The 14352-nt window shown below is 48.5% G+C and overlaps 1 protein-coding gene across 1 annotated transcript in view; it reads right to left on the reverse strand.

The window, feature by feature from the left end:
- The window catches only part of CBL (Cbl proto-oncogene), a 348147-nt gene that overhangs the window by 112065 nt on the left and 221730 nt on the right, over nucleotides 1–14352 (reverse strand). Inside the window, exon 11 of the mRNA XM_078682180.1 lies at nucleotides 10417–10800. Coding sequence (XP_078538306.1) covers nucleotides 10417–10800 — 384 coding nt within the window. The remainder of the gene's footprint in view (nucleotides 1–10416; nucleotides 10801–14352) is intronic.

Genomic DNA, 14352 nt, shown 5'->3' on the forward strand with positions numbered 1-14352 from the left:
AAGCCTTACCCTTACTGCTCTTCTTCTTGGAAGGTGTCTGGTCCATAATTTCAGGATCCAGCACCTGTTCAGTGGGGCATCTTCTGGCCTGTGACCTAGTCACAGCAAGCACATGTGCTGGCAAGCCTAACATCTCCATGTGAGTCCTCTGCTCCACTTCTGACCATTGTGATGACTCCAAATCATTGCCCAACAAACAATCAACTGGGAGGTCTGAACTGACTACAACTTTCTTTTGTCCCTTCACTCCACCCCAGGAGAAAGCTACAATTGCCACACTATGACTAGTAGTGACATTGCTGGCATTGGTCACCAGGAAATCAGTACCTGGCATGATCTGTCCAGGGTCCACAAAGTTAGGTGTCACCATGGTGACACTGGCACAAGTGTCCCTATAGGCCTGAGCCATTTTGCCATTAATCAAAGGTGTCTGCCTGTATTTGCCCAAAGTATTGGGACTTATTTCAGGGGACATATCCATATCCCCTGTACAGACAAGGACAGCCTGAGTGAGTGTGCCAACTAAGTTGTCAGACCCCTCAGTCCCCAAGGTTAACCCAACTAATGCCTTGGGAGTGACACTACCACTACTGACTGTACTAGGGGGTGCAGTTGCTTTAGGAGCTGTAGTGGCAGGAGTTTGTCCTCCTCCTCTTTTGGTGCACTCACTAAACCAGTGAGATTTACTTTTGCAGTACTGGCACCACCTTTTTGACTGGCCTTCTTGAGTCTTCTTTTTCTGGGAAGCCTGACCCCCACCCTCTTTGGTTTGTTGGGGACCTGGTGAAGACTTCTGGTCATTTTGCTCATTCTTAACATTACCCTTCTGGTCTGCTTTCTTCTGACCACCCTGGTTCTGGTTCTGCTTGATCCTTGTCCTGACCCATTTGTCTGCCTTCTTTCCCAATTCTTGGGGAGAGGTCAGATCTGAATCAACAAGGTGCTGGTGCAGCAACTGGTTCTGACAATTGTTCAAAATTTGTTCTCTCATCATTAGATTATACAATCCTGTGTAATCTGTAACCTTGCTACCCAGCAACCAGCCCTCCAAAGCCTTAGTGACACAATCCACAAAATCAGACCAGTCCTGAGACTGAGTTTTCTGGGTGTCTCTGAACAGCAACCTGTACTGCTCAGTGGTTAAACCAAACCCATCAACCAGTGTATTCTTCAGGACCTGGTAATTGTTAGCATCCTCCACTCTTGTAGTGAGGAGCTTATCTCTACCTTTACCATCAAAGGAGAGCCACAGTATAGCTGCCCACTGACTCTGGGGAATGCCCTGCACAGTGCAGGCCCTCTCAAGAGCAGCCATCCATTTCTGGATATCATCCCCTTGCTTAAAGGGGGGCACTATTTTAGTCAGGTGTTTAGTATCTAAACCCTTCTCTCTATCTCTTGGGAGATTGCTGCCACCAGTGGGAGCTAGCCCACTCATCTGCTGCTCTCTTGCCAGGGCAAGCTTCTCTTTGGCCAGGGCAATTTCTTCCCTTTCAATCCTCAGTTCAGCTTGTCTCATCCTAGCCTCATGCTCCTTTCTCTGAGGGGAAGTAAATCTCCTCTGTGGAGGATTCCTTCTCCCCTGAGAAGAGGCATTAGAGTGCAGAGATCTATTGGAGTCCCTAGAAAGAGATCTATCTCTCCTAACTCCAAGGTTAGGCCCACTTCGGGTTAGTACTGGGGGGCCCCCAGATCCTAGCCCAAGTAAGTCTAAGTTGGTCCTAGTTAGCCTTCTGACTACCTCAAGACCCTTGTCTACCTCATCCCCAGAGAGTACCTCCTGATCCTCCTCCTCAACTGCTGAATCAGTGTTGGGGAGGTCTGGATCCCCAGAGGTTCCCTCTAAGGCTGGCATGCTCTCATGTAACTGAGAGAGCTTTCTGGCATCATATGTCTCTAAGAGACCTATCAGAAAGGGAATGGTGGGGTTAGACCCCTGCTTCAGTTTCCTGGAGACACAGATTTGTCTCATCTCCTGAAAACTGAGAGCTGCATATCTTGAAGTGACCTGTGGAGGGTCAACACTGACCAGGGGAGTCTCAGTAGAGTCCCCCTGAGTCGACATGCTTTTCTAGTGAGGTGTAAGTGGTGCACTTACCTACACTATATGTTTGCCTACTGATCCCTTGCTAGAGTTGTAGTTTAGGGTGTGCTAGGCCCTAGGAGCTACAACAGCTGGTTCAGTAGAACTCAGAGTATTCTAAGCTAAGTTATATGTACCTTTAGTACTTATGTGATCTTTCACAAGATATTCTTAGGGCATGTGTGGTAAAACAACAGCAAGCTCAAATCCCAACCGCTGCTCACCAATGTGAGAAGTTGGCCTGATGTGCAGTGTTCACTATTCTAGTGATCACTATATATCAGTCCAAACAACCCTTATTGATGATTGGTTGTAAGTCAACCTTATAGACCAGCTATCCTAGTAGCATGGATACGAGCAGTCTAAGGCTAAGACTCTAGAGGGCGTGTTAAGCCAGCTGTTTTACCATCACATTACCCCTTGAACACCCAGTGAAAGGACACCACACAAGTTGTTATGAAAATAAACAGTGTATTTATTTATAACAAGACTACCCTGGCTCTTTATGAGACAGGGAGCTAAGCACACAACAAAACTCTTACGAAAATACTTTTAAGTTAGCACGTTACACAAATGCCCGAGGGGCACGAAAAACCATATACGCTAAAAGTGGAATGCGAATTACTAGCAGGTAAGTAACAGTTCTAATAGGCTTTGGAATCGCTAGGACTGGACTAGGGAATCGTTAGATTACTACTAGGAGGCCCAGGGGACTCGGGTGCAGAGTGTGCACTCTCACGCGGGATGCGGGACAAAGTCTATGAAAGCTAGAATTCACAAAGTTAGTGTTCACGGGCGAACCCGACCTGGTGGGAAGAAAACGACAGTGGATCCTGACCCTTGGATAGTGAGGCTATGCTGGGACACCGGAGTGCCGAAGTTACCTAGCCCAGGGGCTACAGCTGCATAGGTCTGAAAAGACGTCGGGGATCTCGTTGCCGGACCAGGAGCCTGGAAGGAAGAAGTTGCTGGCAGGCGACCAGTGAAGGAAAGTTCGATGGATCCAAGCCTGGATCAAGGAAGAAGAAAACCTGAAAGCAGAGGGGACCAAGTTCTTGAATCACTAGCCAGTGATTAAGTGGGCACCAGGATGGCACCGGGCGAAGTCACCGCAGTCAGGTGAGTGGGCGCTGCTGGGCTCTGCAGTCTCTCGGACCAGGAGGCGTTGTCGGCGACCAGGATGGAGGTGCGAGCTGTCCCACGATGGATGAAGTCGTTGGCGTCGAAGTTACCCAGGATTGGGCAACAAGCCTTGGCTAATTCAAGCCCACGCGGTGGACTCAAAATGGCGTCTTGAGTGGACCAGGAGGGTCCGGGGTGCTCCTCTTCTGGAAGGGAGCAAGGGCCAGTCTGGAGCAACCAGACCAGCAGCAGAAATGTCGTCGGGCGTCGTCAGGAAGGCCACAAGCCAACGGGCTAGTAGCCAAACAACGCGGTGAGCAGCGGAAAGCAGAAGGGCCCCACGCAGATCGTGGAGATGCTGGGGGGCTGCACTTCGGAGCTGGAGCTGCTCAGAGTCGGGGCTTCTCGGACCCCAAGGCACTCACCAGTAGATTACTCGGCGGGCTTGCTGGAAAGAAGTCGTGCAATCTTGCAGATGGCCGGTCCCTTGAGGTCTCGTCGCACCCACGGTTCTCAGCTGGGCTGTAGAGGTGGGTAGAGGTCAGAGGTGCCAGGGAAGCCGGTTCTCGTCGAGCTGGGCAGTTGGATTCCGGAGGAAGGACTTACAGCAGACCGCAGTGTTCTTGGATGGTGCCTGCGGATGCAGGGTGACTACTCCTTAGTCACAAGGGAGAAATCTTAGGAAGAAGTCTTGAGTTCCTTTCGCAGAAAGTAGTTTCAGGATTCAAAGATGATCTGATTTGGAAGGGGGCCAGTCTCTACCTTTATCCTGTAAAAAGGGGCTGGCACGCGACTAAGTCCTGCCCTATGGGTGGGACTAGGAGGGGGGTGGTTACACCCACTTCCTTGGCGGGCTTTTCCCCAGCACAGGGTCTGGAGTGACCCTGGAACTGGTTCCAGCCAGCCTATGCACAGTGAGCACCGGGGTGCCACGTGCAGTCACCTTCCTCTAAAGCCCTGCCTACCTACAATACACAAAACCCTGTCTGGGACGGTGCTGGCACCGCCCCTGGCAGGAAACCCTTTGTCCTTATCTCCTGCTCTGGGAGGACTCCCAGCAGCAGGAGGGCAGACTTGTGTCTCGGTGGCAGCATCCATTTTGTGGATGCTAAGGCTCTGTCTGACTTTTAACCGGGTTATAGGTTACATGCATGTCGTGTCCCTCTAGAAGGGTGGAATGCTAACCCCGTCGCCAGAATTGGCGAGGGGTTAGTATTCCAATTCGTATGACACCTTACTCGACATGTTTTGATAAAGCGATACCAGAGTTGGCATATAACCGCGAGGATTATAATGCACTTAAGAGTATATGGTATGCGATATCATGGAAACGGCTAAGGGATGGATCCCGAAAGCCGCAGACAGGCTCAGCTCATGCCAGAGCACCATCTCACACGATTCCCAGCACTCTGCCTTCAGGATTGTTAAGGCCTGCCATAGGAGTGACTGATAGGAGATCTGTGTGTCCATTTAGGGTTAGATATAGGTATGCTATATCTAAAGCAAAGGGTGAGTACACCATCTTGCCCCAGCTGTCGTGCAGCCAGTTGTGTCAGTTTTAGTTAGTCAATCCAGGGGTGGCATAATACATGCTTCAGCCCCTGGGAGACTTCTGGGTGCACCTCAGCCCTGGGTACAGGGACTTGGAGAGGGCCCAGTGCCAATTCAGTACCTGAGTACAATTTGGATAGAGAGAACAGCTAGGCTGTGGGTCTGATTAGCAGGCCCACAGCCAGGGAAAGTCGTAAACCAGTGCAGCAAAAAGCAAAAATCTGGGTGATCATAGGATTGCAGACCCTACTCTCCTACAGTAAACGACTGCAAAGGTTGTGAAGTAATCTTCCTCTTGTATAGCGTGAGTTTCCCGGTGTCGGCATCGATGAAATGCTCCGACCGTTCTTCAACCAAAGGGTGTCGAAGACCCACAGTCCCAGCCGGGTGAGTGGACGTCGACACAGTGTCCTTGGGCACCGACCGCGGTGCAAAGGCCTTCGGCGCCACCTTAGGCGGCAACGTGTAGAGGAGCGGTGCCGATGTGGTCTTCGGTGTGTCTGCCGGCTTCGGTGCGGAAGGAGTCTTCGGTTCCGATGCCAAAGCCTTGTCTTTAAGGCGCTTGAGGGAGTCCGAGACCTGCTTCGTAAAGGAAGAGGACGGCTTCGTCGATCCGACCGATGTTCTTGGTCCGCCCCCAGGGGAAGACCCAAGCGTGGATGACTTGTGCTTGTCCGTTCGAGGCGCAGGAGCACCCTTGACTGGTGCGCCACGATCACCGACCACAGCTGCAGACGTCGATGCCGACGGCTTCGGATCGACGGGTTTCCCTTTAGGAGTAACGACCCCAGACTTTGGTTTGGCGCCCTTCACCGACTTCGCGTCAACGGGCCCCTTGGTCTTCGGCGCGACAGATTGTCCCAATGTAGGCTCGACAGCCTTCTTGGACGTTGGCTTGGCTACCTTGGTTGACACCAGCTCGACGGGCTTCTTCGAGCTTGGCTCCTTACCCACCTTCGGCACCTTTGCCTGGCCGCCAGCTTGCATCGGTTTGGAGGCCCCCGAAGACGACGGCGTCGGTACCGGAGCAGACGTCTTCGGTTTGGATGGCGTGTCGGCCATCTTTGATTTCATCGATACCGAGGGTTTCAGTTTCGATTTTAGTAATGGCGGCTCCGCGGAGGTGTCCGTAGCCGGGCCGGAAGGCGGGGCCGTGCATCGAGGTGTAAGGTCTTGGGTAAGGCCGCGTGGCGATCCCATGACCTGAGCCTTAGTAAGAGTACGAACGGGGCATAGCTCTTCCTCCGAGCTATCTTCCATGGCCCCATATGCTTCGTCGTCGTCCCCTACCTTCGACGAGTTCCTCAATGTCTTGACTGTGGATGTCCGCTCTGTCGTCGGACTCGACCTCCACCGGGGTAGGGGAAATCTGCAGGTGACGCACTTGCTCGTCTGCTTCTGGGTCGTCAAAGATGTCCACCGGTGCCGGAGCCGATCGCTGGGCCTCAAGGCGTGCCACGTGCCGAAGCTTGATCGTCTTCTTCGATCGAAATCTTGAACAGGCCATACAGTTGGCCTCGTCGTGGTCCGGCAACAGGCACTTGTTGCACACAGGATGGACGTCAATGTGTGGGTACTTGGATCCACACACACACGGGACATTTCTTGAATGGACTCCGCTCCATGCCGTCGAAGTCTTGCTGCGTCGACTAGGCCCCGATCACGAAGAGTCACACGACCCATCGGATATCAGACTCCACGAGCTGGAAGATAGACGGGACCGAACGCGAACAATACCGACGGTGCAAAGAAGGCCTTTTGGCCTTGAAAAAGTTCTATCACGATCCCGAACAGGAGACGTCGAAATCACATCCGAACCCAATGGCGGAAAAAAACAATCTGGGGATGGAGTCGATGCCCATGCGCACTGTAGTCCAGGGGAGGAGCCACCTATCTCGTGATACTTCGAAGACTCTTCCAGGACAACAATGTGCAATCATCCAGACCCAACACTAGGCGGCGATCTATGCTACAGATATGAATTTAGCAGCCCACATGCCTCGAACACCTAGTTATGCTGTGAACCAGGGTTGAGGTGCCCAGGTAGGAGCTACAAGGATCATGGTGAGAGACCTTTGTCTGAGTTTCCGAACCAGAAATGGAACGAGAGGGAGAGGTGGAATAGCATAGGCAAATAACCCTGACCAACTCATCCATAGTGCATGGCTTTTGGAAAGTGGGTGTGGATACCTGGAGGCAAAGTAGTGGCATTTTGAGTTTGACTGTGGCGAACAGGTCAATTTGTGGAAACCCCCACTTCAGAAAGTAGGGAAGGGGAACTTGTGGGTGGAGTTTCCACTCTTGGGTCAACTGATGGGTCCTACAGAGCAGGTCTGCGAGACTGTTGTCCATTCCCAGCAGAAATTCTGCCAACAGATGAATGTGATGGTGAAGAGCCCAGTTTCATATGGTTTGAGTGAGGTGTGACAGCGGAGAGGAACTCCCCCCCCCCCCCCCCCGCCCGCCCCATTTTTGTAGATAGTACATGGCTGTCATATTATATGTCTGGACAAGGACAACCTTGTGGGATAGATGAGGAAGGAAAGCTTTCAGTGCTAGGAAGACTGCCTGAAGTTCCAAGTAGCTGATGTGTGGAGACTGATGTTTGGCATCCCACAGACCTTGTATTGTCAAATCTTGTAGATGTGCACCCAATACGGTCTCTGAAGATTCTGTAGTTAGAATGATGAGGCACAGGGTCTAAGAAAGGCTGCTCTTTCAACAGATTGTTGGAGGCCCACCACTGCAGAGAACAGTGAGCGTGGCGGTCTATGAACACTAGATCCTGGAGGTGACCCTGTGATTGAGACACTGTTGTAGAAGGCACCTGTGTAGTCTTGCATGAGGAACTATAGCAATGCAGGACAGCATCATTCCTAGTAGACGCATGACAGTCTGAACTGTGAGTGTTTTGTTTGATTTGAATGGAGGTAACATTGTTGGAAAATGTTTTATTTGAGCGTGATTGGGATAAGCTACACCCCACTGTGTGTTGAAGATTGCTCCTAAGTATGGTTGAAGTTGAAGAGGTTGAAGGTGAGCTTTGGAGACATTGATTGTGAACCCTAAACTGTGCAGCAGATCCACTGTCAACTGGATGTGTTGTCATTGTTGATGGGTTCTGGCTTTTATGAGCCAATCGTCCAGGTATAGAAATATGTAAACATTGTCATCTTAGATTTGCTGCGACTATTGCCAAGCATTTTGTGAAAACTCGAGGTGCAGCAGTGACACCAAACGAAAGAACTTTGAATTGGTAGTGTTTTCCTGCTATGACAAACCTGAGGTATGTGCGGTGACCAGGATGTATGGGTATATGAAAGCAAGTGTCCCTTAGGTCCAGTGTGACCATAAAGTCATACTGTTGTAGAAGGGGAATGACATCCTTTAGTGTGACCATATGAAAGCCTTCTGACAGGATGTGGTAATTGAGAGGTCTGAAGTATAAGACTGGTCTTAGTGATCAGTCCTTTTTTGGAATAAAAATAAGTATAAAGAATATACTCCTATGCCTGGTTGATGAGGCACTGGTCCTATGTCCCTTTGAGAAGAAGGGCTTGTACCCCTTGTTTGATTACGTGTTTGGCGATCCTGTGAGTGCAAGGTGGGATGTTGGGTGGTGTGGTAATGAGTTCCAGACAGTAACCATGCTGGATAATAGCCAGTACCTATTGATTTTTAGTGATGGATTTCCAGATGGTGCGAAACAATTATAGTCTTCCCCAGACAGGTGTTGTGTGGTGATGGTGGGGGGTGGAGGGTGCCCATGTTCAATATCACCAAGAGGAGTCGCCGCTCTATCTCGTGACTCAAAAGACTACTTCCAAGAAAAACAACTTGCCCAGCTCCGAACCCAACATTAGATAGCAGGATTATGCAAAGCAGGTGTATTTATAGCCACACATGTCATAGAACGTAGGGTTTTCCAGCAGCCAGACAGTAAACACACAAGGATTATTTTGGCTTCCTGTTTCCCTTCCTTTAAGTGCACCCCCAGGGTACTACGTAAAAGAGAGACAGATGTCTGGCAGGATAAAGCAACATACATCAGCAACCAGACAGTGGATACACGAGAATTATTTTGCCATTCCGTTCTCAGCCTTTGAAGTGCGCCCCAAATATGTAAATCCAGCAGACCAGTCAAGCAGGCTTCAACATTCAAGCAGAATTTGACACTTAATGGCCAAAACGGTACAAACCCACCCTACATATTCTGGGAGGTTCAGAAGAGTCATCAATGCCCATTCAGGTCAGCTGATTGTTTGCTCCAGGGAGGCATTCACACCTATTAAAATGCTAATTACAGGTTGGCAACAGTGGGAGAGCAAGTGCAAATTTAGCCTCCAGGAACTTCAGATAAAGAAAAGGCAACTTTCTTAAAGTTACTTTTCCTTAATATTTATTTAAAATGAGACTTCACCAATGAATTGGATTTGTAATAAATAGTAAAAATGGCTGTTTAATTACTTTTCTAGCTACTCCCATTCATGAGAACGTATTAAGATTTTAATCTGTAGTTTTGTTTTGTAAATTGGACACCTAGACCTGCCACAATGAAAAAATGCTTCTTTTTTTTTCACAACAAAAACAATGAAAAAATGCTTTTTGATTGCGAGTCATTGTGCAGGCACTCTGCCTGAGGAATAAAAAATCTACATAGTGGAAGCAAAAGGGATATTTTTACCTGTCAAAAGTGTTTAACAGGTCAAACTGAAGTTTTTACAATGCCACAGTCAGGATGCGCACAGTAGAACTGAAGCTATGTTTGCATTACCACTGAAGTGGATGGAGCAATAGGTGTTGAAGTGCACCAGTGACATTTACCTTCAAGGCCCTCGGTACACCTTTTACCACATACTAGGGGCTTCTAGGTAAGTTTAAAATACCAATTAGGAGTATGCAAATTCAACCATGTTTAAAGGGGAGCACAGGCACCTAATCACTGTTTAGCAGTGGTAAAGTGCACAGAGCTATACCACTAGCAAAAATATAGGGTCCAACAAAAAGAAAACATAGTAAGACAAAAAAGGTATATTTCCTACACGCCCTAATCACAATGATAAAAACTACCAACACAAGGGTACCATTGCATTGGAATGAAACCTGCATAGAAAAGGTTCATAAAAAAGAATACAGTAGAAATATCAATCACTCAAACGCTACAGATGTTATGTGTAAGGAGCAAATCTGTTCTTGCTCTTCTCTGGAAAACAAAGTGGGACAGTTGTGAACTGCTAGTAAGAACAGCCGTTGTGAAGTGAGGCTACCATGAATGAAAGTATGAAAAGGCAAGTTTCATGTTACACATTTCAAATCAAAGAGCTGCACATGTTTATATAACAGTGCAAGCAAATCAGGGATATTTTTTCAACAAGGGTGATGCCACAATTTGTTGCTTAGACAAGTGATGCCACATAGTCATACAGACTTAACCACAAAGTTGAAATGTAACTAATTCTTTACTGGCTTCGTAAATATCTAGACAACCCAAACGTCACAGAATTCACATTCTGCCTTTGTACTTGGCGTCTAAATCCCAATCTTGTAACTCCATGAACTTATCAGTTTAAATAGTTTGAGAGATCAGAAACATGTTCCACCAAAATTGTAATCTGGTACACACTTAACAGGGTAAACATCCTGTCCTTCGGCCTACTCACCGTACTAGTGTCCAAGCTGAGCGTGCTTCCATGCCGGTGACCATCCAACCGGGAGTCCATCTGTGAAGGAAGAGTAAAGGGGAGGGAATGTCTGTTGGTCAACTCCCGACTCGCCCAGGGCTCTTGAGCACTCAAACCTGCAGCAAGAGCCTTTGGAATTGGCCGTTGTTGCCAAGGTTCCCCCTGGCGGTTTGATGGAACAGGAGGCAGTTTGTCCCTGGCAGGAAGGTCACCAGGTGTGGAAGGTAATGGTCGTCTCTGCGATCGACTCTCAGCTCCAATGCAATGCGGTCTGTCAGGTGGGGGAGGTGGTGGAAGGTCTCTCAGAATGGGAGGCATTGGCAATGGTTTATCCTTGTGCATGGCACCAGAGCATGCTGAAGACTGAAATGGGAGGGGGGAAAAAGCATAGGGAGGATAAGTGTCACAGCCACCTAAGACAACCCTCCCATTGTACAACATATATATCTAAAGCATTAGATAACACCAGTTCTCCTTTCACTGCCTTTTCCTTCTCCACCTGGACACATTTTAAAGCCACTGTGACAACCAAAAGAACAAGTTACTTACTGTCGGTAACTTTTTTTCTGGTGGGTATTGTAACCGCTGATTACTCACCTTTTGAATCTCCCCAGGCATAAGACTGGATCTGGAAAATCTTTCAAAGCAGTGCTCCTGTGCTGGCAGGTGGCGCAATGCGACACCGCATAAATGCCAATTGGCTCTTGTAGTGGCGTACGGAGTCACACATAAACACCACCCATGTGCACTGAAGTCAGTTTCCTTCATTAATCTGTCCATGCACTATGTCGCTGAGCCCACTGACCAACTGAAAAGCTAGTGTGCAGATCCCTAATTTGGGATCTTTTTAGACCGAAGAGACATTCCACAGACCAGGGAAGTGGGAGGGCAGTGAGGAATCTGCGGTTAGATTGAGTATCCCCAGTAAGAGCGTTAATTAAGCTAATTAATTGTTTCTTCTGATGGATACTTCTAAGCGCAGGTTCCTCACCTAGTGGATAGAAACCCTGGCAGTACCTCCCAAGGTGGTTGGTCTATACAATGGCTCAAACGAAAAGGTTCTGCAGGACTAAGCAGGCAAAATCCCAATCTAGGCAGTCCAGGCTGTAAAGGCAATAGTGTTTCAATAAAGTATGCACTGATGCCCACAGACCTGCCTGATAAACATCATGAACATGTACTTTGAGTGCCTATGAAGAGGTAGCTGTCATGGCCCTGACTTTATAGCCAGTGCATAGCAGCCCATGATGAACAAGTTACTTACCTTCGGTAACGATATATCTGTAAGAAACAGTAGTTAGTATTAGATTCCTTACCTTAGAATATCCCCAGGCGTCAGTCTGGATCCGGAAACTTTTGCGTAGCAGTACCCCTGCGCGTCGGTAGGCGTCGTCTGCAGGCGTCCCCTGCGGCTCCGCGTCGTCGGCGTCGTGCGCCGTGATGACGTCGCTGGAGTATATAGACGCCGCCTCCGCGCGCTGACGTCAGTTCTTCTTTTTTCCGCGCCAGTTAGCGCAGATCCGAAGAGCAGTACTCCGGTCTTTCTGCCCTACCTTTGCCCCGGAGAACCCCACAAAGAGCTGATATGTTCAGTGTGAAAGCTGAGCGATCTCTTAAAGTCCAAACAATAGAGTCTCTCTTTCTCTATCTAAGGATGGAGCGGAGCAAAGAAGGCCAGAAAAGTGATGGCTTGTTCATGGTGAATAGGCGTGACCACATTCGGCAGTAAGTCCTTGGCACCAGTTTGTACAGGCTAAAGATAGTTTAAGGAGGCTGGACCAAGAGGCCTGTAGTTCATTCACACAGCGTGTAGATGTTATCAACACACAGAAGACCATCTTCAAGGTCAGTAGACAATGAAAAATTGTGCATTTGTTCGAAAGGAGTACACATCAGAAAGGCCTGGACTACATTGAAGAGGCACTGTGGCATTACAATGAATTCTGGGTAGAACAGGTAGTTGCTGCACAGTATACAGCAGTCCAGTCTTCCACTCCATGCAGAATGCGTCTCCAAGAGAGACCTTTAATGGAAACTCAATTGCGTAAAAGCGTTGATTTTGCACGCTCTCGGCAGTGGCAAACCAATCTAGCCAGGTTTCTCCCCCCGCGTTTTAAGAATCCCTGTGTCACCTCTGGAAGCAATTGCTATTCATGACCCACTAGACATCCCCAACTGATTTCACCTGCCCAGGTGTTTAAAAATCTACCCAGGTGGTGCACCCACTAGGAACATCCACTGATGATACAGCCAGCTCTCTGGACCCCACTCTGCCCAGTTTGTTTCAATACCACATAGTGGTGAGAACCTACAAGTGCCCCCACCTTCCCAATGATGGTGAGCAGAAAGGCCTTCAACACCAAGTGAATGGCCTGCAACTCCAACAAGTTGATGTGGAGGCAGATCACCAATGGAAAGCAGAATCCTCTGATCTCCACCTCCCCTAGATGGCCTCCCCAGCCCAGGAGCAACATATCAGTCACCACTGTCAATACTGGATGGTATAGTCAGAAGGGTCTGCCACTAGTCCAACTGTAGTCAAGCAGCCACCACTGCAGATCTATTGCAGTCTCCTCAGACATCTGAATGGAAACAGATAGGTTCCCTTGGTGCTTGACCCACAGACTTCAATGTCAAAGTAAGCTTGACTGTTTTATTAATTAAAATAATGACAACATATATATTGAATGCAATAAATGAATAAATAAATACATTACATAGTAAAAACTAACTTATCGGATAAGGGAAGTAGGATAATCAGTGTTCAATGTCCTGGTCTGTGGCGAAAATGTTAATGTCTTCCTCTGTGCAAATGGCAAGAGGCAGCTTAACAAAAGTATATGCAAATTTGCATTATTCCACCTAAGGCCAAATGATTAATATGGTCCAGTTGGGAAAGTGCTTAGTGCAAAAGAAGGACCTGTGCAGATGGTAAATAAAACATGGCAACTAAACAGAGGTAGTTTGTCCGGTACTATGGTTGGTATGGCGAGGAGGGCACATCACCCCCTTCCCTGAGGGGGGCGAGAGATCCGGGCTGTATGGGCTATTCGACTGGTAGGGCGCTTTCTTTAGGGCCCGGGCAACTCTCTGAAGGTATTTTATTGTTCATAAGATTGACTTCAGGTTTCACTACACAGCTCGCATCTGCCATCTGGCATGATCAGGCGGCAGAATGCAGGACACCTATAGATCCAAAAGCCTCAGAGCCACTTAACGAGACCCAGGACAGAGGTTGAAACATAAGGATTATAGCCCAGTTGTCTTGGTCGTGCTGGTACAGAGAAAAAGCTCTAATGTGTACCATAACTAGTATGCCTCCTATGAAAGGGAAGCTCTGCAAAAGAGTTCAGTGTGGCCATCAGGTTGATTGAGAGCCCCCAAAGATGTTAAGAAGTTTACAGTTACCTAGAGTTGGTCAGTGACCAATTGTGGCAAGCCAGACTTCAACAGCCAGTTGTCGTGGTAGGGGAAAGTCAGTAACCATGACCTTATCAAGTGGGCAGGGACCACTGCCATCACCTCTGAACACCAGAGGAGCACTGATGGGGCCAGATGGGAGCATAGCAACCTGAAATAGGACAGAGCATATCTTGGTCCAACAGTGTGTCACATAGGGCTTCATTGAAAGGTAAAAATGTTTTGACCAGTCTGTAGAACTTCGGTGAGGATATTCATCTTAACCTACATGGTGGGGGGAGGTGAAGGTCAAGGACCTCAGCAGCCCTTCAGATTACTGTGACGAAGGAAGTACTTTCTTGTGTTGCTGATCCAGGGGTGGAAAACCAACACACTGTTGGGTGAGGTATCCAGTCCAATGGCCTTCTGTAATTCCATATACCAGCTGTCTACATCATAAGGAAGAGTAAGGTCTTCCCTGTGTCCCCCCCTCCCATTGTAATCTCCTTAATGCTG

The sequence above is a fragment of the Lissotriton helveticus genome, chromosome 3_1 (genome assembly GCF_964261635.1).
Source record: "Lissotriton helveticus chromosome 3_1, aLisHel1.1, whole genome shotgun sequence".
In the NCBI taxonomy this organism is placed as follows: Eukaryota; Metazoa; Chordata; class Amphibia; order Caudata; family Salamandridae; genus Lissotriton; species Lissotriton helveticus.